This window comes from Pituophis catenifer, unplaced genomic scaffold (genome assembly GCF_029215685.1).
Source record: "Pituophis catenifer annectens isolate HBS135680 unplaced genomic scaffold, rPitCat1.0.hap2 SCAF_12, whole genome shotgun sequence".
Classification (NCBI taxonomy): Eukaryota; Metazoa; Chordata; class Lepidosauria; order Squamata; family Colubridae; genus Pituophis; species Pituophis catenifer.
The window spans coordinates 3,554,960-3,582,821 of NW_027256892.1; the positions used below are offsets into that span (position 1 = coordinate 3,554,960).

A 27,862-nucleotide genomic window follows, 5' to 3' on the forward strand; every position below is an offset into this window, starting at 1 on the left:
AATATTATATATATTAAAAAAAAGAAGGCCGCCAGACCCGAGGTGCAGGTTTTGATTGCTTTTTATTGGGATACCCCCAAGGAAAAGGGCTCCTGGCCAAAATGCCAAGAGAGCCAAGAACAAAGGATTACGAAAGCTTTATACATTTTCACTAAAGAAGGCGGGATAACATAGTGGAGGGATTCAAATAATTTAACAACCGGTTCTCTGCCCTAATGGCCAGCTGGGTAGGCATGGCTCGGTCATGTGACCATGTAGGCATGGCCAACTCAACGTCACGTCGATGGGCGCTTCGCGTTAGCTGTTACAATGTAATAAGGATTAACCAGAGAGGCAGTTTCTGTAAGCAAGGCAATAAAGATTAGGCTAGAAATAACACCAGAATGTTTCCTTCCTGCCTTCCTTACAGGATTAGCCCTGTGAAGTGGGAAAAAAACAAAATAAGATTTCTTCCAACAACTGGTTCTCCAAACTGCTTAGGTTCTCCCAAATAAGTGCGAACTGGCTGAATCCCATCACTGGGATAATAAGAAATATCTAATAAACATTCTAGTAATAATTCTACAATTTGTTCTGTGGGTCTCTAGCTGTCCCTATTCCTAAACCTTGGCTAATGAATGCTCCAGGAGTTATCTAACAATACACCTTTTATTTGCTGCAGGCCATCTCTATTCCTAATTTAGCTGAGGTCTGCAAGTTGCCTAACTTGTTACTTTTATCAGCTTTCTAACTACCCAGAATTGTTACAAGCTTTACACATGCATATTTCCTGTGGATAAGCCAGACAGACTCCACAATTAATGTCTTCCTGACTTACTTTCAAGTGTGTGTCATGACCTGGCTTTATTTTAGCAGATAGCCCATCAATGTGATTTGGGAGACAGAAACAGCGGACAAGACAATTGTCATGCAAAAGGGATCTCGGCCCATAGAAGGAAGGGGAGTATTGTAAACTTTGACCCTCCCTGGGGAGGTTTTCTGGAGAGTAAAAGGAAAGGAGGGGAATTGTGCTTGTTCTATGCCTTGTTGAACTTTGACTTCTGAAGCCTGAGAAGCCTGAAGACTATTAATCATGGAGCAGATCATGTGCTATATAGGTAACCAGGCAAATGACTAACATTATCCCTTTCTTTCAAAAGAAAGATATCCAGACTTCTGTAGTACAATACTGCTTAAAAGTCCCAGTCGGAAGACCAAACTATTTGTCAAGAAAGCAGCAATATCACCTATGAGTTGGCAACAGCAAAGACATTCCCAATGGAGAATCAGAATACTAAAAAGGTACTTTTCGAGTGTTCCAATACTCAACGTAACTTGTATTTGGGGCATGGAAACCCAATCAATAGCATGAAGAAGATGGACTCTCTCTTCACAAGTGGCTCATCAGACGCCCCAGCAGCAACCTTGTGTACAAGCACTGCCGTGCCCGAGAGTTTGGGAAGCACCCTGATAAACAATCACCCTATCGTCATGAATGATACAGATCATTTAACAACTCCCAGGAGAAAATCAGAAGAGAATACAAATGTTGAAATTGCAAGTAACCAAGTTACACCGTATAGAGGCTTGTCTGACAGTACGGCAGTTGCTTATAAAATTAACCCAGAGTTTTCTACAAGCCAGAATAAAGGTAAGGATTATGAACATCGGGGATGGTTGGGAAAATACCATCAAGCAGCTAGCATTCTGAAGAATAGTATACTCATAACTTAACTCTGCTACGCAGCAGAATTAGGATTCCAATAGAAAAGAATCTCTACTTCAGGGATGAACTGTGGGGTCCTTTGTGCTCTCTGAGCTTGCTTGCTTGCTTGCAGATGTTTTACTACCCAACTGGGTTATGTCAACAGGGCGAGTGAGTGTGGGATTTGCTGCTTTTTTATATTCAATAGTTTGCCCTGCCAGTGAGGATGCAGTTTCTTTCTTCGTAGCTCCTTGATAAGAGGATGGTTTTCCGCTTGATTATCTGGTGCTGATCCCTAATCAGATTCTGGGGGAGTGGGGATGTTGTCTAATTTTTTTGTTTCCTTTCTAGGAGTTTTAACTGTCCCTTTTGAATGGCGTGTGAATGTGGTTTATCTCTATGTGTCTACTGTTTTGATCTGTCTGTATACCCTGTTTCCCTGAAAATAAGACATCCCCTGATACTAAGCCCAATCAGGCTTTTGAGCGCATGTGCTAAAATAAACCTTCCCTCCCAAAAAATAAGCCCTCCCTGAAAATATTTAAACACAGAGCTAGAAATCAGGTAAGACGGCAAGAGGAACTCCATCTTGCTCCACAATAAGACCTCCCCGAAAATAAGCCCAAGCGCTTATTTCAGGGTTTAAAAAAATATAAGACAGGGTCTTATTTTCGGGGAAACACGGTACCAAGCTTCCACTAACTGTCTAGATTCTAGCGGTTTGGCTTAATTTAAGATTTGCCTTGATCTAAAATGCTAATAGTTGCCCAGTTGAAATTCTACCTTAGTCTGTCCAGAGTTAATCTTAATCTCACTGGCAGGGCAAGCTATTGAAATGCCTGCAAACAAACACCTAAATTCAGAGAGAACCACAGCATAAGATTGACTGAATTTGGAAAGTTAGTAAGATTATGTTGTGGGTATTTTAACTGTTATCCCGAAATGAAGAAGAATAGTAAAGGTTTTCCCTCAGTGAAAGTGGGCTTTCGAATGGCTTTTTCTGTGTTATCGTCATTGGGTGCTTCTTATAGCCTGCCTTTGTTTTAGAGGAATTCAAGCATGTATTGAAAAAATTAAGACGACGGTCTACAATTGGAGCACGAGGTTCTCCAGAAAATGATTCTCTCATCCAATATATTGCTCGGCAAAGGAGAATGAAGGTGCAGGAAACTTTGTCACAAGTAAGTGTGATGCGCAAAAATGTTTTAGGTCGAAATGAGCAAAGATTAATATCTGGGATGCCAAACTCCAGATAACTGCTGGATAGGAAAGGAAAAAAAAAAGATTTTTGTAGCCCAGATCAGGTAACTGTATCCACATTGGACATGGATGATAGAATCAGGTCCCGTTGGGGGAAAAATTAGTTTGGCTATTTTGACAAAATGTTTTGGAAGCTTGTGTTTTCAGAGAAGTATTGATTCATTCCTGAAATCTAGCATAGGCTAAGAAGGTCATGTTTTGAAGATTCAATTGCTGACTTTAACAAGGATCTATTTTGGAGTTTTGATTTAAGAGGCAAGTTCAAATATTGGTGGATTATTAAACTTTCAGTTTGCCACTGGGTGGCGATGGTGTATTTGCTTCCATGCAGGAGGTCTTTCCCTTATTCCCTTTTCCAAGTAGGTGCTGACAGGACTATTGCTCTGGAACTGAAAGGCATTTCAAAAGTCCTGGAGCATCTAACTGCATTTTATGTTTTACTGGCTGGATTTGGGTTTTGCATTAAGCCATAACTTGGTTTGTTCAATTTTCCTTTAGGATAGCATATGAATCTAATTCTAGAGATCCATATACCATGGCTTACAATTTAATGTTGTAGATGAAGCCAGCGAAATTTATTTATCTATTTATTTGTTTCCATTTCTATACCGCCCTTCTCCAAATAGGACTCAGGGCGGTGAACAGCCAAAGTAAAAAACAGAACATACAAAATTTAAAAAACAGTTTAAAATAATTAAATATTTTGGCCGTAAATTAAAACAACCCAATTTAAAATCAATTTAAAATTTAACTCAAGCCAGCCCAGCTAGTTGAAATAAATAGATTTTCAGGGCCCGACGAAAAATCCGGAGGTCTGTTATTGTACATATCTCTGGGGGGAGCTTATGTAGCTTATTAACCAACAATTGTTTAAAATCTATCTCCCGTAAATAAATAAATAAATACATAAATACATGCTGGCATACATACATGCATACATACATGTGTGTATGTGTTTATCTGTATGTATATCGAGATAAGGGTCTGTATATTATGCCTTCTAATTTAATGTTGCAGATCAGAGGTCTCCAACCTTTTCTGCTTCTGCGGCCTGGTTCTGAATGGCTGCAGCTCAGCACTAGGTCATGGACCTGAGCACCCCTGTTGTACATGAAGCCAGCAAAATGTAGCTTATTCAATCAACAGTTGTTTAAAATCTATCATAAATAATACATACATAGACGTATATGTATATAAAGCAGACTTTGAGTAAGTAATAATGTGACACTTTACTGAAATAAAACTTAAATATTTGGATTAGTTGTGTATAATGCAAGCCCTCTATATGATTCAATATAAGTAAATTTGTTTAGGGACTTCTCAAGTTTGCCATAACATGGGGAAGTAGGGGAAAAGAAAAACTATTCTGTAATAATACCTATTTGGATATTTCCTTGTATTTTGAGCAGTCCAGCCCTTGTCAACATCGGAACACATTGCTGAAAGACAAAATAGCTGCCTTCCAATCCTCATTTAAAGCCCTTGAAGAAATTGAAGAAAAGGCAGTCCATATTCCTTCTACTTGTAAGTAACCCACATCTAATCTCAGTTATAAGAAGCATTTTATTATTGAACAAAGAAGATTTGTTAAAGAAGTACAGAATATTTTAACCAAAATGTTTTTTTTTTCCTGGCTTAAATTACGATTTATTTATTTTTTTGGAGGTGAAGGATATTGCACTGAGAGAAACTGAATGATGAGTTGCATTGTAGAAACTTGTATAGCTGAAAAAACTCAGTCCTTTACAATGGGCATTATTTAGTAATGTTTACATCTGTGTTGAATGCAGCAAACACAAGACTGCATGAGCAATCAACGTTGAGCCAGACATGGTCCCAGGAGGATACGAATAATGCTTTTGAAGAAAACTTAAATAATAAATCTATGAACGGAGATGGTATATCAGTAGATATCCAGATGCACAGTCCCAGATTTCCATCATGGAAACCCCTTCTGTCTGGCACAAATATTATGTCTAAGGTACGAATTATAGATATCTCTATAGAGTTAGGTAGCATTGTATGACTTTGCCAACTGTTTCTTTTCAATCTATCAAAGATATAGTCTCAGTTATTCCATGGAAGAGAAGAACAACTAGGATGATTAGGGGATTGGAGACTAAAACACAGTGAACGGTTGCAGGAACTGGGAAAGAGAAGGACCAGACATGATTGTAGCGTTCCAATATTTGAGGGGCTGCCACAGAGAGGAGGGGGGTCAATCTGTTTTCCAAAGCACCTGAAAGCCAGACAAGGAATAATGGATGTGAGCTGATCCAGGAGAGATTCAACCTAGAAATAAGGAGAAATTTTCTGACAGAGGAATCAACCAGTGGAACAGAAGTTGCCTTCGGAAGTTGTGGGAGCTTCATCACTGGAGGCTTTCAAGAAGAGATCGGATTGCCATTTGTCAGAAATGGTGTATGGTCTCCTGCTTGGGCGGGGGGTTGGACTAGATGATCTACAAGGTCCCTTCCAACTCTGTTAATCTAATCTAAGTGTAGGAAATGAAGCAGATTTTAATTTCCTTTTCTTAAATGTTCCTATGGCCTTAATCTTAGAAGCCAAACAACCAGCGAATGGATTGGTAGCACAGCAGCCTTTCTATTTCCCCACTCCCAATAATTTTTCTGCATTGTTTTGAATGGCTACATCCCCAAACTCCAAAGATGGCCTTTGATCACATATTAAAACTAAAATAATGCGTCAGAATAGAAACTTGACTTGTGTGTTCTCAGGCCGTTCTGGTCTCACCAGCGAACGCTGTGGAATCTACACGTGTATCTTTGGTAGCTACTCCAAGTACGGGCATATCAAAGAGTCAGAGTGGTAAGACTGAACTTGCATGTTAAGGCTTTATTTTAATACAAAAAGATGTGTAGGTTTTCTTTCTGGGTAAAAGCAAAGACAACAATACTGTAGTATCCGTTTTGATGATGATTGATTTTATAGCAAGTCTCATTCATTGTGTTTTTGTAATATTGGCCACAAATATGAAAATGGTACACAAATAGTTTTGAATGCTGACTTATCTTTGTAAGTTAACGCATCCCACCAATTCCTAGAAACAGTCCACTTTCCAAATATATTGAACAATATCTGCAGTTGTTCCTATCAATATCTTCAGCGATGCACGATTAGAAATGGCCGCTTAATAACAACAAATTAGTTAAGTTAAATGTTCATGTACAGGTAGTCCTTGACTTACAATCCAATTGAGGCCAAAATTTCTGTTGCTAAGTGAGACAGCTAAGTGAATTTTGCCCCATTTTATGACTTTTCTTGCCACATTTGTTAAGTGAGTCACTGCAGTTATTAAATTAGTAACACGGTGATTAAGTGAATCTGGCTTCCCCATGGACTTGGCTTATCAGAAGGTCGCAAAAGGGAATCACATGACCCCGGAACACTGCAACCGTCACAAATATGAGTCAGTTGCCAAGCCCCTGTTATTTTTGATCACAGGGATGTTGCAACGGTCATGTGAAAATGGTCATAAGTCCCTTTTTTCAGTGTTGTAACTTCAAAAGTGTCAGCGTTCCAAGTAATGCACCCATAAAAAACAAAACTCTGAGGCAGGCGAGCTCCTCAAAGAACAGTTTATTGGATACATCATATTGGTACAACTGGTGAAAGCCGACTCTGAAATTTCCCGCGGCTTTCACCTAATTAAAAAATAAAAGCTTCCCCTTTCCCCCAAGTCCCTGGTCCCGCTGTCCAATCAAGGTGCTGGCCAGTTGCTTGGTTACTTCACTCCTCCTCTGGCCAGCCACCTGTCAGAATGTCCTTGGTTCCCACAGGAAAACTTTATTGTTTTGGCTACAAAACCCCATCTAACTATTTCTCTCCCCCCCCCCCCCCAACCATCGTGTGGCAACCCTGAATCCTCCAAGATGGCTCCAGCCAGGTTCACTAAACCAGGTTGACAAAAAGTTCACTAAACAGATGGTTGTTAAGTCGAGGACTACTCTGTAGTCACTGAATCACTGATGGAAGCTGCCCACTAAGTTCTAGTCACCGGAGTCCAAAAGTTGTTGAATTTAAATGCAGCATGAAGGCTGATCACAAATGTTTAAGCACATTATTGCTTATAAGCTGCAAAGGAAAGGGAGAACCTTATTTTAGCAATGGACACATGTTCTGTGGAGTTATTTCTGGCTTATCATTGAGTGAGTGTTGTCATAATTGCTTGCAATGTGGTTTTTGTTGTATTGTGGAGGTGAAGACAAAGAACTGAGCAGAAGCGACACATCTCAACCCAGCGGTAAGAAGGTTCGGTTTTCAGAAAAGCAGAGCTTGGAAACCTTTGACGAAAGCAAACCCCCCGTTACACCTGTGGGAAAAGGCCATTCATTTCCCAATTCCCTTCGTTCAGTTCTGAAGAAAACACCAGTCAAAATCGTAGCGGAAGGCTTGAAGGTTGGTGTTGAATTATTAACTATACGTTTATTTTCTCTGGCAAATCTTCAACAAATACCTTGAAACCAATTAAAGAACCTTCTTCAGGTTTCTCAAGAACTTAATGCTTGAAATGTTGCTTGCTTGTTAAAGGATCTTCAAGGATCATCAGGGGAAATGGCCACACCGATATGTCCTGGATCTTTTGACCCTGAAGGTGAAGATGTGTTCCTATATTTTTTACAATTTGTATTTTAGTATTGGTCTGCTAGAGAACCAGACTCTAAATATTAGTGTTAATATTTAGGAGCCTGGGTGGCGCAGTGGACTAAGTGCTGTTAAAGTAGTACTTAGCTGCCAGCTGCCTGCAATTACTGCAAGTTCAAATCTCACCAGGCTCAAGGTTGACTCAGCCTTCCATCCGTAGGTAAAATGAGGACCCGGATTGTGGGGGCAATAAGCTGACTTTGTATATATATAAAAAAAACCACCGCTTGGGGGGGGCGAAAGCCCTACTAAGCAGATACATACAAAAGTATGAAGGCTACTGCTTAATGCATTGTAAGCTGCCCTGAGTCTCCGGAGAAGGGCGGCATATAAATCGAACCAATAAAATAAATATATATAAAACCCTAAACAGCATAGGCTCAGGTCCTCTCAGAGTGTTTTGATTTTATTTTTTATTATTGCATGCTACCTTGAATTCCTTTGGCAATTTAAATGGCTAATTGATTGATTAAATAGATAACTCTATTAGCCTACCGGGGAACTTGCCCTCTGCACAATAACTTAGAAACTGCTTTTTGGTGTTGATGTAGAAATAGTTTAGCAGCAATACTTGTCTCACAGAACAGCCTCTGCTTTGTGTTGTGCTGTACCATGTGCGTACAGTATGTGCCATGTGTGTTTGTGTGCATCTACGAGTCACTTTTGACTCCTGTCTGACAAAATTCTGCAGTTTTCTTGGCAAGATTTCAGAAGTGGTTTGCCATTGCCTTTTTCCTAGAGCTTAGAAAGTGTGTTGGCCTAAGGTCACCCAAATGGCTGCATGCCGAAAGTGGGAGTCGAACTCACAATTTCCTGGTTTCTAGCCTGGTGCTTTAACCATTACCCCATACTGCCTCTCATATGTGCCTTAGGCATCTGTTAAACCTTATCTTCTTATGCTGATCTTTCCCAGCCATTGCAACTATGTAATTTTTGCATTCTCTTTTTTCCTTATTTAAAAATACATTATTTTAAACTGCACTTGGGTTTTAAAAATAAGTTGTACATCCTTCTAATAAAGCAATTTCCATACATCTTGCTGAAATAAGAGCCAAAGATTTGTGTCTAACGTAATTTTTGTTCATCTTTAGAAAGAAAACCTAATTCTCCTGACCGTCAGGCTCCTTTGATTAGAACCACTCGAAACTCTGCTAAAAGGAAGGTATAAATAAAAAGGAATATCTCATAAGTTGATTGGCAGATATAAATGTTTTGCAGTTTTGCTGGAACTTTCCATTCTCTTTACAGATACCTGTTTGAAATACAGGTAGTCCTTGACTTACAAAGTTCATTTAGTGACCGTTCAGTTACAACAGCACTGAAAAAAGTGACTTATGACCATTTTTCACACTTACGACCTTTGCAACATCCCCATGGTCACGTGATCAAAATTCAGATGTTGGTTCATATTTATGACGCTTGCAGTGTCCCGGGGTCATGTGCTCCCCTTTTGTGACCTGACAAGCAAAGTCAGTGGGAAAGCCAGATCCGGTTAACAACTGGGTTACTAATTTAACAACTGCAGCGATTCACTTAACAACTGTGGCAAGAAATGTTATAAAATGGAGCAAAACTCACTTAAGAAATGTTTCACTTAACAACAGAATTTTTGGGCTCAATTGTTGTCCTAAGTCTAGGACTACCTCTATTTATTTTTCACTAAGGCTATTTGGCAAATGTTCAATAGATGAGAATGTGAAATCTGTTGCATATCTCTTCTGTTTTGAAAATTCCAAGTTGCGTGGTACTGTTTCTTTGCACATTCCTGTTTTTATAGCTCCGTATGTAAGATATAGTTTATGTACAGTAGCAGGCCCTGTGTTTTAATACATATATTTCCCAATAGTGTGTAGCACAAGCAGAAGAAAAAAAACTTGCAATCAAAACTGAAGCCCAGAATCAGCTCAGCAAATTGCAGAAAGCCAAAACTTCAACCAAATGCCCAAAAAACCCGGTAAGTAATTTACATTATAGATGTATGTAGTTTATAGTCGTTTGTTTGTTTGACTTACTCGCTGTCCATCTCGCCTCAAGGTGACTCTCATAGTGGTATTTGTGATGGTTGCCTTCACACATTGTCCTAGGTCGGAATTTTTTTTAAAAAATAAATTCGTTAAACACTTTATTGATGATTTATTTGTTTACATCCCACCTTTATCATTTTAATAAGTAATTCAAGGCAGCAAACATACCTCACATTCCTTCCTCTTCTTGTTTTCTCCACAACAACAAACCTGTGAGGTGAATTGGGCAGAGGGTCACCTGGCTAGCCTTAGATGGAACTAGAACTCTCAGTCTCCTGTTCCAAAGGTGTTTTTTTTTTTTTCTTCAAGAGGCAACTGGACTTTCTGTTTTTTTCTTTGAAGACGGTTTGCTTCTCATCCCAGAAGCTTCTTCAGCTCTGACTGGATGGTGGGGAATGGAAGGATTTATACTCCTTGCAGACAGCTGGTCATTTGCATCCTTTTAGAGGGTCGTTGAGACCACTTGGAGGTTTATCTGTGTCCTCAGGGTCACCTGAGTGGTGCAAATTGGTGTGGAGCCTTCTTGGACCTGTTGAAAGGATACAAACTTCTACAACAGATAACCACACGGATAAATCTCCAGGTGACCATAACGACCCGCTAAAAGAATGCAAATGACCAACTGTCTGCAAGGAGTATAAATCCTTCTATTCCCCCCATCCGGTCAGAGCTGAAGAAGCTTCTGGGATGAGAAGCGAACCGTCGTCAAAGAAAAAAACAGAAAGTCCAGTTCCCTCTTGAAAAAGCACCTTTGGGACAACCATGACCTGAATGACTGAGAATCTCCATAAGACTCTCAGTCTCCTGGTTTCTAGCCTTAACCACTAGACCAGAGGTCTTCAAACTTGGCAGCTTTAAGACTTGTGGACTTCAGCTCCCAGAATTCTCTAGCCAGCATAGCTGGCTGGAGAATTCTGGGAGTTGAAGTCCACAAGTCTTAAAGCTGCCAAGTTTGAAGACCTCTGCCCTAGACCAAACTGGCGCTCTACAAATATAGCTCTATCTATACACTCTTATCACTTAGTAACCATTCAAAGTCACAATGAGCTACTCCAAGCTACTTATGACCTAGTTTCAAAGACATTTGGGGAGGGTGGCCCATCTGGTCACTTGATTGCATTTTGGGGACCCTGTAACCAGTCCACATTTATGGCCATCTGCAGTGCCCTGCAATCACTTGACTGCCATTTATGATGTTTTTGTCAGAAATCGCCAGCTACTTCCGATTTAGCAAAAAATAGTAAGCATAACAAATAAGGGGTTTACTTTATGACTGCCATATCCATTTAACGACCACCATAAAAATGGTCCTCATAATTGCCAGACTCAATTATAGTTGTAAGTGGAGAACTACCTGTATTATCTACAGTATATTTATTATCTTCTGTTATTATCTATATCCTTTGCTACAATTCAAGTCAACTGAACTGTGTGTTATATTAATTCTTATTGTGATAAGATTAAGAAGAAAGCAAGATAAAAAGCCGAGCCACTTCATGACATGATTTCATATGTAAATTTGTTTTCTGAATCCATAAGTGCTCCATGGCTTAGGACCTGAGTACTTACGAGACCACCTTCTGCAACCGATAACCTCCCACCAACCAATACGCTCTCACAGAGTAGGCCTACTCATAGTACCATCATTAAAACAATGTCGTCTAGTAGTTCCAAGGGAGAGAGCCTTCTCTGTGGGGGCACCTACTCTTTGGAACAAAATACCCCCTGGAATACGAATAATCCCAGATCTTCGCACTTTCCGACGTGCCCTGAAGACCTTTCTGTTTCAACAAGCAGGGCTAGCATAAACATCTAAATTCTATGCCAAGGTCTTAGCAGATACACCAAGTTGACTCAATTTATTATTTACTGTTTATTTAAAAAAAGAAAAAAGAATATTATTATATGTATATGAAATCTTATTCTGTTCACCACCCTGAGTCCTTTGGGAGAAGGGCGGTATAGAAATTAATTAAATAAATAAATAAATAAATAAATAAATAAATAAATATCTTTAGCACTGGATTAATAGGGTGTCTTCCCATTTATTTTCAGGTTGTCCAACCCAAAGTGGCAGGGAAAAGGAGGAGGGGGAGAAAGAAGAAACAGGAGCAGAAAGTATTTTACGGGCCACGCGAGAGAGTATCGAAGAAACCTCTCTTAAGTCCTATCCTAGAAATATCAGAAAATGCATCCTTTTGTTTTTCTTATCCAAATACGCCAACATTAAACGTTTCCACCTCAGGTATGTAAAGTTACAGGCTGCCTTTCTTCATCTTTTCTTTAACTAGTAGATTAACAAGGCTCCTTCCGTTGCTATGTGAGAATAGATCACAGGCAAAGTTAAAAGAATGAAACGCCAGAGACAGGAACTAGAATTCTGTCCAATGTGGGTGGACGTTATAATTCATTGCAATTGCAATAGAACTACTACTGATGACAGTTTAGATATACGATAAACAGTAATATCTATGTTGTTTGTGTTGTCAGAGTATTTTTCAAGCTGGATCTTCTTTCTCCTAAGTATCATGGATTTATTTCATTTAGCAATGAAAAGAAAAACAAACAAACAAACATGAATTATATGCATAGGTAATGGAGATTTACATTTGTTTCCACCAACAAAATCTTAGGATGTGTTGACCAGTCTATTTAAAAATAGCCATATGCATTACGGGTAGACCTTGGTTTACCACCACAATTAGAATTAGAACTTCTGTATTGTTAAGTGATGCAGTTGTAAAAGAACTATCACGTGGCCAAGCCTGATTTTACTGCTCTTTTTTGATGTGGTTGATAAGCAGATCTGGCTTCCTCTATGGACATTGTTTATTGGAAGCTATCTGGGAAAGGTCTGACAATTTGCTGCGGCCAACTCACTGCAGGACAGGACTTACACTAATATAAAATAAATGGTGGAATAGAATCAAAAAGAAAGGATGCAAAAGGAGGGACAGAATGAAATGTGAATGGCAAAAATAAAAATATTTTTGTATTTATTTTAAATAAGTCAACAGAATTGTTAAATTGTCCCACAGCAAGCTGGCCCATGGCTTGTTGGCTGTGGCGAGTTGGCTGTGACAATTGTTCCATTCCAGTCTGGGAAGGTTGCAAATGGTGATTGTGTAACCCCCCCCTGCAACTATCATAAATACATGCCAGTTGCCAAGAGTCCCAATCAATCACATGACTGTAAGGACACAATCATAAGTGCCTTGATAGTACAGTGGTTTAGTGCACCCTGTCATTAACACAGCTGCCTGCAATTTCTGCTGGTTCGAATCTCTCCAAGGCTCAAGGTTGACTCAGCCTTCCATCCTTTCTAAGGTAGGTGAAATGAGGACCCAGTTTGTGGGGGCAATAAGCTGACTTTGTATAAAATATACAAAAGAATGAAGGCTATTGCTTAACGCATTGTAAGCCGCCCTGAGTCTCCGGAGAAGGGCAGCATATAAATCAAATAAAAAAAAAAAAAGTGTGAGAATTGGGTGTAAGCAGCTTTTTTCAGTGCCACTGTATCTTTGAATGGTTGCTAAACACATGGTTATAAGTCAAGGACTCCCTCTATATACTTTCCATTCACTAGTAAATGAACGTAAAGTACTGAATGACCCAGGACTGCTGCCTAGGATAATAAAATATTTCAAAAAGAGGCAAAGTAAACAAGGAAGGCATAAGTCAGGAAGCTGTTTCACAAAGGGCCAGATTGCAATGAACTGACTTTGCTAAAAGAACAGGAGAATATAGCATGCTAAACTCTCATAGCTAGTGGTGAAAATAGCTAGGAGGAGGATATTATAAGACAAAATGTCTTTAAAGCAATGGGGTTGAGTACCTTGTGTTAAATCTAGTTTAGTACAATTAGATGACAACACATTCTGATTTGTTCATTTGAAACTTTGTTTTAGACGATTCTTTAAGTGATCTGCATGCTAAGTTTATCGATGAAACGGCTGAAGACAAAAAGAGTCTACCTTATGCTGTAGGAGTGGACAGCCATGATCAACATTCTACCCCTCAGGAAGAAGGTGGCTTAGCTAATTCATTCGTGCAGCTTCAAGAACTTGCTCTGAAGAATAGAAAACAATGGCTTCCTGGATGCGTGCCCGAAAAAATCTCTCCTGAAAAACTGAAGAGTTCTTTAAATGGAAATGAACAGGTGGTAGGAAGGGACTGTCTGTCGAGTAGGACAGAAATGCAGCTGGTGGAGTTACTGAACATCTGTGGACCTAGTAAAAATATCAAGGCTAAAGAAAATTCATTTTTCACCGTAGATTTTGCAACGGAGGTAATGAGTGAAAGCAACGGGGTGAACTTTGAAAGGAACCCAAAAAACAGCAGAAGATTGACGGAAGACTTTCTGAGCATCGAGGGCGCTGAGCCAAAAAGCCCTGGAAACAGCACTGGTGTTCCTGGAGGAAACCTGGGCAGGTTGCCACCTTGTTCTTGGACAGCAGATGACATTGCACTCTTAAACCATTTTGAGGAAAACAGGAATGTAACAAAAAAAGTAAGACGCAGCATGAGGGGTCTGAAAGATGCAGAAGGTGAGGGCCTGGCCTGGGTTGAGATCCCTTGCAAAGTTCCCAAAAGGCTGTCATCTGCTGGTCCTCAAGAGTCAAAGCACGCAGTGAGTAGCCCGTATGGACCAAAAAGAAGAAGGAGCTTCTGCGCATTGGATGCTGAAAAAGATCAAGGTGTCACCGTCAACGTTCGAAGGAATAGAAGAGCCAGTCTGGGTTACAAAAGTGACCGTCACTATCGAAAAACCTTTGAAATGAGTACATTCTTAATGAATCCACCTGCTCTTGTTTAAATTAAGATGCTGTCCAAAATGGGAATGTGTGAAAGATTTTGCTTCAGCCATTCAAGTTACGCAAAGCTTTTAAATGTCGTCATTCAGATGTATTTTTTAAGAATGCGTAGACCTTTGACTTTTTCCCTTTCCATTGTTTTTCCCAAAAAGAAGTAAAGAGAAAAACTAAGGGAACTAAAAACAAACGGAGAAAGGAATGGCAATCAAATAGGTTCTACTCAGAAGAATTGGAAATTTAAGACTGCACCTAGCTGTCAAAACTGATCCGTTGTAGGAAGGGTGGTTCTTATTACCGACTGTTGAATGGAATTCTACCAGAAATGTGGATAAGAGTTAAAATCAAGCACATAACCCTGGAAACAGGTCTCCAAACATTTTGAAGTGGACATCATTAAAGTACTAAAAGAATATCTTGGGTGCTATGACTCTTGGATGGCAGGGCAGCCCCAAGTGTTCTGTCTTCTTCCTTTCTCAAGATGTATAGCTGTGCATGAGTTTTATGCATCTGTAGTGATGGGTGTTTCTAAACACTTTTAAAGTTATTGCATCTTTAATTTTGTGAAAAGCACTGTATATCATCACACCGGGAGTTTTGTTTTTGCTTTTTTTAAAAAAAAAAAAATAGTGAAGTGACAAAATTTAGGTGAATAGAGATGTATTTTAATCCTTTTCCAAGCAGGGCAGGTCTTTGGCAATCAAGGTGGTGATTGCTCTAATTGTCTTTAGCATCAATTAGAGAAATTAAACTCCCCGTTTAACACTACTGTTGGCTTAGTAGGCATCTAAGAAGAAAGACATCACTTGGGTTGAATGGCAACCAGACTGATATACAAGCTAAAGTGTGATGAAGTATTTTCTGGCTAAAATAGAGTGAAAAGCAGCAGGGGCATGTTTAGAGGAGACATTAACTTATACTTTCTAGCTGATCATTTGTTATAGATGAGTTTAGCTATGCTTGGCCCATTTCCCTCCACTATTTTGGTTTATTCTTGTTTCCTTTTTTTCATCACCTAGAAACCTCAAGGCTATTTCTTAGATGGAGAATGTTGATTCTCCATCTGTATAGACATGAAATGCATTAAGAAATAAAATAGCAGGGGCCAGATTGGCATTGGGCCTCAATTCAGCAAGATCTTCACGCAGTTCGCTATGGGTTTAAAGAGTAACAAGAAATCTTACTAGATCCCAGTTTCTTTTTGCCTGACTTGCTATATCAATGAGATTTTCTCTTTTGTCACCTACCATTGAATATGAAGAAATAAAAATAAAATCCACATAATCCTTATTTCTTTGCGGGACAGTGGCAAGAAGTAATTTTTAAGACTTTAGCGACTTTAAGATGTGTGGACTTCTAACTCCCAGAATTCTCCAACCAGCAGGCTTTGTATCCATGCTTCTCAACCTTAGCCATTTTAAGATGTGTAGACTTCAGTTCCCAGAATCCTTCAGTCAGCATGCTGGCTGAAGAATTCTGGGAGTTAAAGTCCACACGTCTTAAAGTCGCTAAAGTTGAAAAATACTGCTTTGATTATATTTCCCGTAAGCCTTAAATAGCATACCCACTGGGGTAGACCTAACAATTGCTGGAAATAACTGTAAAATACCCTATTGGACATGTTGCTTTGTATATAATATTAACAAAGATATGGCTTCACAATTGCCTATATAGAGTACGTCTTCTCCCTTGCTCTTCTAGAGGTGATATGAGGCCATTCTTGTAGCACTTATGATCAAAGTTCTTCCATCTGTTACCTTCTCATCACCACCCTGTGTCAGCGTTCCAGAAAACCCCCCAATTCCAAATAAAAACTCTGAAGCAAGCATTTTTCAAAGTTTGATTTACTATAATAGGTAAACTGGCACATCTGGGAAAACCCGAATCTGAGTGATCCGGGATTTCCCTCAGTAAATCAAAAACCCCAAAACCATCCCCTCATTCCTCAGTCGGTCACATGCTCCAATCACCATCCGTCCCATCTCGAGACAGCACTCCAACCACTCCTCCAGATGCAGGATCGGCCTGACCTTGACCGGCAGGAAGAATGCTATTATGTCTAAAGACAACCCCTCTACTAAATCCCCCCTCCTACTTTCCCACACATGAGAAGGTGGCAGTATGGAAGCTTTCGGCATAATATGGCTTCCAAAGCTGACAGGCATGTGTCCCCCTGCAGAAAAAAACACACCCTGAAAAACAAAACACAAAAGATGGGGTTAACACCTTATACATAACCTCTTAACCCCCTCTCCCCCTCCTCCAGGAGGACCCTTTGGTTTCTCAGGGAATTTATCATGAAATTGCTTTACTAGAGTATCAGCATTCACATCCCAACTTTTCACCCAAGTAGCTTCAGACAACGAGTACCCTTTCCAGTGTACCAAATATTGTAACCAACCCCTGTAAAGTCTAGTCAAGGATCTTCTTAACTTCATAATGTGTCTCCCCTTGTACTATCAAAGGAGGTGGGGGGGGGAGCAGCTGGTAAGGGCCTTAAGCTAGATCCTCTTGCTGGTTTCAATAAGCTACTGTAAAAAACTGGGTGCACTTTCCCTAATATGCGAGGGAGGCTAAGTTAAACAGTCACTGGGTTAATCACTTTCACTATAGGGAAGGGACCTATGTATTTGGGTCCAAACTTCTTGTTAGGTAACCTCAATCTTAGGTATTTATCTCCTATTTGGAAAGGTGGTTGGTGAGACCTGCGTTTGTCGGCCAGGGCCTTATATTTTTCCGCTGATTCAGCTAAAGCTTTCTTAATATTCTTCCAACCCTTTTTTAATGAGGTCATCCATTCTGTTAGGGACATGGAAGCAGGTGGCTCTCTAGGCAACTCGGGCATCGGCACAAAATCCATGCCCATAGTTATTTGAAAAGGAGTCATCCCAGTACTACTGTGTACTGCATTATTATAAGTCACTTATGCGAACCGTAATAACTCTGCCCAGTTTTCTTGTGTTGATAATTTACATAGCATCTAATATATTGTTCTACCATTGCGTTCAATTTTTCAGCGGATCCGTTAGTCGATGGGTGGAAAGCTGAGCTAAGCCCCTAGGACGACCCAATGGACCGCAGGAACTCCTTCCAGAACTTAGCAGTAAACTGGACCCCACGATCTGATATTATTCTTGGAACCCCATGTAGTCTGTAGATATGCTTCACGAAAAGTTTTGCCAGCTTTTGGCCGAGGGTAGTCCGTTGCAGACAGTGTCGCTAAATCCTTTGAGTATCCATCCGATGGTTTGCAGCATGGAAGCTTCCGGCCTAATATGGCTTCCAAAGCTGACACCCTGATTCACTGCAATTGTTCACAGAGCCGAATGGGCTACTGTTTTTATTTACCAGTCCAGGAAGTTGGCTATTGCTTGGATCGGAGCTGCCTTTAGAACAGTAAAACATAGTTCTGATTTGTAATTTCTAGTTTTGTGGGGGATCAAGTTTTGACGTTCCCAGTTCAGAAGACTTGGGAAGGATATTTGTCTTTAATAAAAAAATTTTAAAAAAAAAAAGTTTCTGCATATTTTAGTTTCGTAGGTTAAGCAGTCAATGACCCCAGAGCCTTTTATTGCTACCAGAAGGCAGAAAATAAATACATGTCATTTCAAAACGAGGTGTTCCTTTCCAGTTCTGATGGTCTGAAATGCGCGTTACCTTAAATCATTTCACCTTTTGCGTTTCAGTTTTATGGATGCTGTGAAGCGCTCTTGACTGTTTTTGAACTGAGGAGCAGTAGGTAAAACGTGGGTGGGTCGGTGGGGAACGGAGAGGTTCACACTGTGTATACATGATTGAATGATAGATTGGGATCCATCTATCAGTCTTGGTTTGTTTCTACTGTACACTTACCTTTGGCATCAAAAGACAAGTTTGCTAATATATAAAGAAAGGTTGAGTGCAAATAATAAAGTAATGAATCCAAGATGACTCCGGAGTTGTTAACAGCTATTGTTTAGCCTTTCAGTCCAAGTAATAATTGAAAGCTGGGCATTGTAACCTGAGCAAAATCAGGGCTAGAAGCGTAAATTAAAGAGTAAAGTAAATCTCACAGAAACACTTAGCAACTTGCTCCCTATATATTTGGAACCCTTTGATTCGAAAATTGGCAAGAGCTTGTTCACTTCTGAACTATGTAAGTAAAACACTTCATCCAGTAACTGTAAGCCTCTGCATCTTTGAGGAACGAAGAATTGTGTATTTTAGAGCAGGTTTTATCAAAATTAATTTTTAAGATGGGTGGACTTCAACTCCCAGAATTCCCCAGCCAGCATGCTGGCTGGGGAATTCTGGGAGTTGAAGTCTACTCTTAAAATTGCCAAGGTTGAGAAACGCTGCTTTACAGCTTCTGAAGGCTCTCAGCTCCCTGTTGTGGGTTTGGAGTCAAACACATCTGCCTCCCATTTGGAAAATCTGGACGAATGCCAGAAGGGCAACATGAATTTTGAACATTAACCGTTTCAAGTGTAGTTTCGTTTTTCCTCTACTGGGAGAGAGATTTAAACCCAGGGAAATTTGCATTGTACTGCTTAGCAAAAGTCGCTAGCCGCAGGGGCACAAAGGCTAAATTCAGCTAACAATGCACAATTGAAATATTCACATAACATGTTGACGTGCAAACAATATATATTGACTGCATGAACGAAGCACAATATACCAAATAGTTTTGTTCCCACATCAAACTGAATTATCCAGCCCTCATGTTAATCTAATCTTACACAGATGAATGTAAGAGCCTATCAGTGGCTTTACAAGTAAAGTTTTTAAAATCCTATTTTTGATCAGTGCTGTGATCTTGGGGAGAAGGATTGTTCATTTGTGGTTGGACATCCTTGCTTTATTCAAAATACTTCTCTATTTTTTAAAAATAAATAGAGCTGGGCGGAGGGCTATTTTTTTTTTTTCCTAATCTCAATTGTCTCTCGTGCACAGACCTGCAGTCAGTGATGAAATGTAAAATTTGTTACTACCGGTTCTGTGGGTGTGGCTTGGTGGGGGGCAATGTGACTGGGTGGGTGTGGCCAACTTTTTTAAAAAAAAACTTTTAAAACCATTTTTTCTACAACCTCTTCGGCTGAAGAGATTGTAAAAAATGCTTTTAAAAGCCTCTGACGATCCCAGCTGAGTTGCCTGATCGTCAGAGGCTTTTCTTTCTTTTAAAAACATTTTTCTACAACCTCTTCAGCCGAAGAGGTTGTAGAAAAAATGCTTTTAAAAATAATTTTAAAAAGCCTCTGATGATCGCGCAGCTCAGCTGGGCGTGGGGGGGGGCAGGGATTTTTGCTATGGGTTCTCTGAACCATCCACCGCCATCGCTACCGGATCGAGTGATCCGGTCTGAACCGGGAGCATTTCACCCCTGCCTGCAGTACTTCTCAAAACAGAGATAACTTTCTGATTTCTGTTTGCATTTCTAGAAAAATCTATGGTGCCAGAAGTATCTTGGTGTGTTCTTTCTGATGTTCAGCTGTATAAAAATGAAAAATTCTTCGTTGTGCTGCATTATTTCTTGAGACAATGCTTTGATCGATTACAGGTAGTCATTGACTTACAATCATTTAGTTAGTGATCGTTGAAAGTTACAGTGGTACTGAATAAAATGGCTTATGTCTGGTCCTGACATTTAAGACCTTTGCAACATCCTCAGCCACATGATCAAAATTTGGCCAAAATTTTACAGTGATTATCATACCCAAGGTCATATGATTGCCATTTGTGACCTTCCTTGACAAGCAAAGTCAATGGAAGAAGCTGCATTCCCTTAACGACCGCATATTTCATTTAACAAGTGCAGTGATTTGCTTAGCGACCATCACAAAAAAAAAATGAAATCTGACTTGACTCATTTAACCACCAAAATTCTGGTTACAATTGTGGTTGTAAGTTGAGGACTACCTGTATGTATATGCAAGTTTTCTTCCTTACAGTTGATCAAGAGTTTTTCCTGGAATGTACAGTAGGTCTCTGGTTTTATTACTAGCATCTCCAATTAAAGATTTTGATAAGAGATGAGACTATCTGCTATGGAATAGTTGGACTGGAAATAATTCATTAGAGCAGTGTTTCTCAACCTTTTAATTGTTCATTAATTTTAGTTGGGGTGTTTTAAATTTATTGGGCCAAAATTTGTTTAATTCTTTTTTTTAAAAAAATTAAATTTTGTGTACGATGTTTTTAGTCTTGGCTGTTCACCGCCCTGAGTCCAGTGGGAGAAGGGCGGTATAAAAATCTAATAAAATAAATAATAAAAATAAATAAAAACCTTGGCCGCTGGACGATGTATGGACTTCAACTCTGGCTGGGGAATTCTGGGAGTTGAAGTCCACACATCGTCCAGTGGCCAAGGTTGAGAAACACTGCATTAGAGCATTAAGACAGAATTTTCCCTTCTGTTCTGTCCTTTGCCTTTTCTCTTATCCTTTTAGGTGCCAGCATTTGAACCCGAGACTTTGATAAATGAAACATTTCACTATGAAACTCTGGTCCCCCAAGATTATCTCTCTCATATAAACACTTGAACTCTCTGTGCTTGTGTGTGACTAAATAGGACATCTTGGTAACTCCAACCAGCGAATTGAACAGAATATGATATTTATATGTTGGGTTTAGTATAAAATCCATAGCCAGCCAATCCAGGTGCTCTTACAAATTATACTAGCTAGATTTTTTTATTTATTTTTTTAATTTGATTTATATGTCGCCCTTCTCCGGAGACTCAGGGCGGCTTACAATGTGCTAAGCAATAGCCTTCATCCTTTTGTATATTTTTACAAAGTCAGCTTATTGCCCCCACAAACTGGGTCCTCATTTCACCTACCTTAGAAAGGATGGAAGGCTGAGTCAACCTTGAGCCTGGCAAGATTTGAACCTGCAGTAATTGCAGGCAGCTGTCTTAATAACAGGGTGCTTTAAGCCACTGTACTACCAAGGCTCTGTAGTTTAAATTATTTATTTGTCTAAATAATTCTAAATGTGTTCAGATTAACTTCTTATAAAAATGTGTAGACTATACATTCCATTGTATGGACTTTTAATGATATAAGGACAATATAACCTTTAATGAATCTGCCGGTTTGTTTTTATCAGCTTGGAAATAGTTGCCATTCTGATTAGTGGGCTGAGGGGCTGCCAAGACAAATACCAAGGAGGTGATTTCAAAAGAAGAATGGGCAGAATCTATTGCTGCTTTTGCAATTCTGAGATACACTCATTTAAACCAACTACTACTGTTTCCCCCCGAAAATAAGACCCAACTGGAAAATTAGCCCTAGCATGATTTTTTCAGGTTGCTTGTAATATAAGCCCTATCCCAAAAATAAGTCCCAGGTCAATCAGACGGATGCATTTAGTACCGTATTTCCCTGAAAATAAGACCTAAGGGGAAAGTAATCCCTCATGCATCTTTTGGAGTAAAAATTAAGATAAGACCTGATCTTATTTCCGGGGAAACACGGTGTAGTTCAAAGTCTGTGCAAAGAAAAACACTGGCCAAGTGGAAAACGAAGCTAGCAGGTTTTTCAACATACACATTTTCTGTATATGTTGTTATTTAGCAAGCCAATTTGGCATAACCAGAGCCCAACTTTTAGGGATTTGCTACTTCAAGTCTCTCTTAATTTATACCTGCAGTCGTTAAACCAATCTCCACTCAGCTCCTAAACGCATGTGACTTTAGTTCTGTCCCTTTCTCTCAAGCCAACCTACCCAACAGGACTCTTGGTTCTAAAATGAGTTGGAAACCTTTGTGTATCTACTCGATACCCGCAAGAGAATGCAGGAAAGAAATGTCATAATGATTAAATAATTCCAACGTTCTTTCTCTCCCTCCGCGTTCTGTACAGACCCCTGTCTTTCCCAATGTCAGAATTCGCACTCACGCTGATGTCTGAAGACGGCTATAACTGCCCCACAGGGCTTAAGGGAAGGCATAACTTTGCTTTTGACACTTAGACCAGAAGGTTAATGTATTAGTTTTGTAATTAAACCTTGTAAATTGTGCATAACAGAGCAATTAACTACTTGAGCTAGTCTTTGGAGAACTCAAGGGAAATCTAGTATGTGATGGAAATAAAAATATGAAGCGTATTCCCTAACCGAGACCCAGAAAGGGGAAAAAAATTCTCAGTGTTGGTCTATTTCCAATGACCTCTCGCCTCCTCACTTCCTGCCCCCTGCACAGATTTGAAACTGGTCAGCCTTTTTCTGTTTTGTTTTCTTTTTTTTTCAGAAAGCCAAGAAGACAGTTATAATGAATGACTTTTATTGTGCCATATTTCAATAGCGTTTGACTGCTTTCGGATGGAATGGAAACCGTTTCTACCCTACGAGGCTGCCAAAACAAACAAAACTGTGTTCCCCAACCCTCAATGTGTCCTTCACTCAAACTGGCAGGAGTTACAGTTCTACACTCAGTCTAGATTTGGTGTTGGACATTTTCAGCCCCAGACATTAAAGCCAAAGAAAATATAAGGCGGGGGGAGAGATTATATTTATCCTCTGCAGGTGAAACTCAGATAAGATCAGGACTCATAAAGTGCTTTTTGGAATACTTTCAATTTGTAGGCTTTACTGAAACAAACCCGGCTCAGAAGGTGCTTCTTTCCTAAAACGCAGTTTGAGCGTCGCTATAATACCAAGCAGAGAATCAAAGTTTTAAATTTTAGGGAGTGCTTATGCAAGCCAAAATTTCCATAAATGTTTAAGTTGGGCAGATTTTACAGTTAAACACTCTGACGGCAATCAAATCCCCTGATAGATGCTTTCTCTGGACTAGTTTCCAAGTTCTGCTTTGTTTTAAATGCCCTCCTTATGAATAGTCGTTAAGGCTCTTTCTGCCAGCATAAATCACTTTGGTGATGAACGTCTATGGTTCAATAATCATAAAAAGGTATCACGCAATGCAACATCGGGTTTTATGGCATAACAACTGTATTTATTAATAAAAACTTATAACTTTTTGGCAGGGAGCCTACAAGGGCATTTAGGCACTGCAAAAAAGAGGTGAGCCAAAAATTCTCCACGTTTTAGGTAAATGTGGTGTTTCTAAGACTAATACCTTCCTGATAAAATCCCGATAAAATCACCTTCCCGATAAAATCTCCTTGGACAAATAAAAAGTTAAGCAATCTAAACAATACTAACCAAGAAAAAGCAACTTAATTTCACTTAATAATTTAATCTCCAAATTTGTTGGTTTTGTTCAACTGTATGATGGAAGGTAATGTAGGAGATGATTAAAAGAGCCTTGATAGTACAGTGGTCTAAGCACCCTGTTATTAACACAGCTGCCTGCAATTACTGCTGGTTCGAATCTCTCCAAGGCTCAAGGTTGACTCAGCCTTCCATCCTTTCTAAGGTAGGTGAAATGAGGACCCAGTTTGTGGGGGCAATAAGCTGACTTTGTATAAATATACAAAAGTATGAAGGCTATTGCTTAACACATTGTAAGCCGCCCTGAGTCTCCGGAGAAGGGCGGCATATAAATCAAATTAAAAAAAAAATTATCACTCATAAATCCTTTGCACCCACAAGAGATCAAAGTCCAGACCACCTTGAATTCCTTTCTATTCTTAAATTCTAATTTCCCTTGACCGTTAGTAGTTCAGATTCTTGTAGAGGGCTTAATCAATCTTTATACTCATTTGAAATGCCTGGATCTCCTGATTTCCCTGGTGCTTGACAGGCAGCGCAAACAAGATTGGCATGTGCTCAGAACCTAGCCTGATCTGAATGTTTGGGAATTCCCCTTCAAGTCGGGGTAAGTTTAATTTCCATGGCCAATTTAGAAAGGAGGAATTATTATTGCAAGGTAATAAGAGTGTATTTCTCTAAATGCTCATGGGTACCTATATTTATAAATTAGACGAATTCAATCTATGTGTAGACACAAACGCACGGACATGTGGAGAGCTTATGCAAGCATGTCCAATCTTTGTTTAGCAACTGCCTTTAGCAACCATTTGCAGGTAGGATGGAGATGGAAAAGTAACTTTGTGATCAGTTTTTGCATTTATGACCTTGACAGGTGTTTAAAACTATGGAAAGTTAAAGCAAGACCGTAAGCACAGTCACAATTTCACGTAACAACTATTTTGCGTAATGACAAAATTTTCAGTCCCAACTGTCGTTGTTAAACAAGGACTACCTGCATGAGCACATACACGTCATCTAAGTTACAAATTCTCTCATTACAGAGGAACCCTGGCGTTTGTATAATTGCACGTGGATAACTTGCCCAAACAATTACCTGCAAAATTAGATTCTGCCACTAAAACCCAACCAAGATTCTTGATTGCAATTAACAATTACTACAGTATCAAGAACATTGGTTGTTTCGATCACAGGATATAATTTTGTTTGTTTAGTAGGCGTGAGTTATACTCACTGTTCTTCAGGATAAGTATTTCCAGCAGCGTCAAAACACAGACCCCTGTGCTGAAATTTTCATTTCTGCCTCCATTGATATTCTCACACATTTTGATAGTGAAAGAAAGTGCCTTCATCCCCTTCACGCTGCCCTCCAAAAGAAAAGATTTGCAGTGAAATTTTCATGGTTGGCATGTTGTATTTTTGTGCTTATTTCCTCACAAGTACGGGAGGACAGGAGGGTCAAATATCCCGTTATTCAATGTTTAATCTTCTCTCTCAGTAAAGGAGAATATTTGTAGCTCAGGGTTGAAATGCAGGGTCCTTGGTGCTCTCTGAGCCAGCTTGTTTTGTTGCAGATGTTTCTTTGCCCAAACTAGGTAACATCATCAGGCTTAATAATGTTACCTAGTTTGAGTAATGACACATCTGCAAGAAAACAGATGTAGTACAGTGGCCTGATGCACTGTTATTAACATCTGCTGCCTGCAATTACTGCAAGTTCAAATCTCACCAGGTTCAAGGTTGACTCAGCCTTCCATCCTTTCAAAGGTAGGTGAAATGAGGACCCAGATTGTGGGGGCAATAAGCTGACTTTGTAAATATACAAAAGCATGAAGGCTATTGCTTAACGCATTGTAAGCCGCCCTGAGTCTCCAGAGAAGGGCGGCATATAAATTAAAGCAAAAAAAAAAAAAAAAACAAGCAAGCTCAGAGAGCACCAAGGACCCCTCAATCTTCTCTCTGATGTGCAACCCCCCCACTGACCTCTCGTGGTTTCAGTGGAAGAATTGGAAGGAAACCCATTTCCCCTCCCCCTAGTTTCCATCCTTACCCTCTCCCATCTTCTCATCTTCCCCACCATGGAATCAAGAGGTAGAAGAAGTCAAGGAAGCCGTAGAGTGCTACAATGATGGGCAATTGGACAACACTTTCTGTTGCCACACAACAAGTCAGCCAGAACAACACCATCAGAAAAAAAAGGAAGTACTTTTTTTTTTTTTGACTACTTCAGCTTCAACCACCACAATACACGAGCACACAATAGATACAAACTGAAAGTGAACCACTCCAAACTCGATTGCAGAAAATATGACTTCAGTAACAGAGTGGTCAATGCCTGGAATGCACTACCAGACTCTGTGGTTTCATCCCCAAACCCCCAAAACTTTAACCTTAGACTGTCTACTGTTGACCTCACCCAATGGTGGGATTCAAGTAATTTAACAACTGGTTCTCTGCCCTAATGATTTCTTCCAACAACCAGTTTGCCAAACCGCTCAGAAAGTTAACAACTGGTTTTGTTTTGTTTTGTTTTAATTTGATTTATATGCCGCCCTTCTCCGGAGACTCAGGGCGGCTTACAGGCGTTAAGCAATAGCCTTCATACTTTTGTATATTTTATACAAAGTCAGCTTATTGCCCCCACAAACTGGGTCCTCATTTCACCTACCTTAGAAAGGATGGAAGGCTGAGTCAACCTTGAGCCTTGGAGAGATTCGAACCAGCAGTAATTGCAGGCAGCTGTGTTAATAACAGGGTGCTTAGACCACTGTACCAACAAGGTTCTCCCGAAATGGTGTGAACTGGCTGAATCCCACCACTGACCTCACCCCATTCCTAAGAAGTCTGTAAGGGGCGTGCTTAAGCACACCAGCGTGCCTACCATCCCTGTCCTAATGTTCCCTTTAATTGTATTCATTTTATGTATTCAATTCATGATTATACTTATATATATTGTCTAATATGTACTTGACAAAATACATAAATTAAATAAATAAATAAAATAAAGTCTATAGCCCCTAGAGGATGAGTAAGAAAAACAAGATCAGTCTGGTACACTGCCTTAAACTGAAACAATGCCTTCATTCAACTAGTAACTTCAAAATTTGTATCTCTGCTGGATATGGCTGGACATCTTGCATACTCCCAGAAAGTCTCTCTCTCTCTCTCTCTCTCCCTCTCTCTCTCTCTCTCTCTCTCTTTTCCCCCTCCCTCCCCCTTTTTCCCTTTTACTAATAACGTAATGTTGGTGCTCTGTCAGCAGATGTGTTCAAATTCTGTCGAGGGCTTATTTTCGGGGGAGGCTTATTTTAACACATGTGCTCAAAAACCCGATTGGGCTTATTATCAGGGGATGTCTTATTTTCGGGGAAACAGATTATAGAGTTTTAGAATTCAAACAGGCAGACAAGCACCTGCCATTTAACATCCCAGACTTAATATTCAAAATAAATATAAAATTAAAAAAAATCAAAATTAAAAAAAATATTCACTGATATAAAAGACAAAAAGTGGATAGTGGACATAGCTGTACCTGGAGACCACAGAAAAGAAAAGAAAGAATTGGAGGAGACAATGAAATATAAAGACCTGCAAGTAGAAGTAGAATGACTATAGCAAAAAAAAGCAAAGATAGTACCAATTGTAATAGCAATAGGTGCCTTGTATGTAATCCTAAAACAACTGGAGCATCACTTGAACACCATCGGCATTGACAAAATCAGTCAATTGCAAAAGGCAGCTTTACTTGGGATAGCTTATTATTTAGTACCATCAAACAACATCTGCCTGTCCTGATCCTTGGGAAGGACTCAATAGGTGGATACAAATGCCAAATCTATTCTAAACATCTGTCTGACTCTGCAACCAGCCATAATAATGATAATAATAATGCACATTCAAATGCATTGTCTCATGTACTTCTGACATATTCTTCTGTATTGCTTCTCCACGCACACATTTTACACACAGGTTTTTAATTGGCAAATAAATTGTCCTTATGTTAGTTCTCCCCACCCCTTGCAAATCTTTATTATTTTTCTCATATCAACCCAGCTGGCAACTGGTAATAAAAAAGGCAGCTGAGATTCCAAGAACATTGTTTAAAACTTTCAAGTACCTAAGTAAAGTCAAGAATAAGAATTTTTTTTTTTAAAATTGATTTATATGCCGGCCTTCTCCGGAGACTCAGGGCGGCTTACAATGTGCTAAGCAATAGCCTTCATCCTTTTGTATATTTATACAAAGTCAGCTTATTGCCCCCACAACTG

General features: G+C 39.6%; 1 protein-coding gene across 1 annotated transcript; it reads left to right on the forward strand.

Moving 5' to 3' along the window:
- The first annotated feature begins 1,347 nt into the window (after positions 1–1,347).
- CDCA2 (cell division cycle associated 2) lies at positions 1,348–14,466 on the forward strand. The gene is made up of 11 exons (XM_070952509.1): positions 1,348–1,630; positions 2,732–2,865; positions 4,351–4,468; positions 4,735–4,925; positions 5,683–5,773; positions 7,164–7,363; positions 7,496–7,559; positions 8,701–8,771; positions 9,456–9,563; positions 11,689–11,878; positions 13,542–14,466. Exons 1-11 carry the CDS (start codon positions 1,348–1,350, stop codon positions 14,447–14,449), a joined length of 2,358 nt encoding a protein of 785 aa, XP_070808610.1. The 3' UTR covers positions 14,450–14,466.
- The last annotated feature ends 13,396 nt before the right edge of the window (positions 14,467–27,862 follow it).